The 1,093-nt window shown below is 60.9% G+C and overlaps 1 protein-coding gene across 1 annotated transcript in view; it reads left to right on the top strand.

Annotated features, from left to right (window-relative positions):
• Positions 1-5: 5 nt before the first annotated feature.
• The window catches only part of LOC105522803 (calcineurin B homologous protein 2-like), a gene marked incomplete at both ends in the record, with an annotated part of 1,742 nt that continues 654 nt past the window's right edge, over positions 6-1,093 (top strand). The window contains 4 exons of the mRNA XM_011957408.1: positions 6-14; positions 557-629; positions 743-823; positions 961-1,084. Coding sequence (XP_011812798.1) covers positions 6-14; positions 557-629; positions 743-823; positions 961-1,084 — 287 coding nt within the window. The remainder of the gene's footprint in view (positions 15-556; positions 630-742; positions 824-960; positions 1,085-1,093) is intronic.

The raw sequence follows: 1,093 nt of genomic DNA, 5'->3' as shown, positions 1-1,093 counted from the left end.
GCGAGAGACCGGCTGTGAGTGCGGCTGCACCGGCGGCTGCGGAGGGGACCGGGCGAACCCAGGCGTCCGGGGCTAGGGAAGGGGTTGAGTTGAAGAATGGACGAAGTTACAAGTCCAGGGTCCGGGGCTCCCCGGAGCTGGAAGACCAGGACCCCAGCGCCTGGGATCTCTGGGCTCGGGGCGGGTTAACCTAGGGGTCACAGCCTCCAAGTTTGGGGAGGATCCGGGTTCACGGGGTTGGAGTCCAGATAAATCCAGGAACCCAGGTGTCCTCGAGCCCGGATCGAAGCTGAAGGCAGAGCTGAGGGCGGATGGAAGGGATGGCTTTGGTACTTTGGTTTTCGGGAGGTTGCGAGCCGCCCGGGTCTCCAACCTGGATCTTCGCGCGGTCACGTCACTCTCCCTCCACCCCGGCCGGCTCCACCCCTGATTCCTCGGGATGATCGCCCCATCCAGCCAGCCCCCGCTGTCCCTGGCCCATCTTCCTGGCCTATTGAGGCAGGTTTCTGGAGCGGGCCCCGCAGAGTCACACACCACCCCTCTCTCCTTCCCGCAGTCTCCCAAGCCAGCCTGCTCCGCCTGCACCACCGGTTCCGGGCACTGGACGGGAACAAGAAGGGCTACCTGAGGTGAGGGGGAGCCGACCTCATGACTTCTGTCCTCTGTCTCTCTGACTCCATGTCCCTCTTTGACTCTCCATCTAGCATCTCTGCCTTACCCTCTTTGAACTTTGGCTTTGCAGCCGCATGGATCTCCAGCAGATAGGGGCGCTCGCCGTGAACCCCCTGGGAGACCGGATTATAGAAAGCTTCTTCCCTGACGGGTGAGGCCTACTGGGCATGGGGAGGTGGAGGCGGGAAAACCGGTGTGTGAGTGGGTGGGAGGGGAGTTTAGAGATTGAGGCAGAGTGATGACTAAGGTGACCACCACCTCTTTCCATTCTGCCCCCTGTCTCCCCAGGAGCCAGCAAGTGGATTTCCCAGGCTTTGTCAGGGTCTTGGCTCATTTTCGCCCTGTAGAAGATGAGGACACAGAAACCCAAGACCCCAAGAAACCTGAACCTCTCAACAGCAGAAGGAACAAACTTCACTGT

Source organism: Colobus angolensis, unplaced genomic scaffold (assembly GCF_000951035.1).
Source record: "Colobus angolensis palliatus isolate OR3802 unplaced genomic scaffold, Cang.pa_1.0 Scaffold1115, whole genome shotgun sequence".
Classification (NCBI taxonomy): domain Eukaryota; kingdom Metazoa; phylum Chordata; class Mammalia; order Primates; family Cercopithecidae; genus Colobus; species Colobus angolensis.
This window is presented reverse-complemented; position numbering and strand designations above follow the sequence as displayed.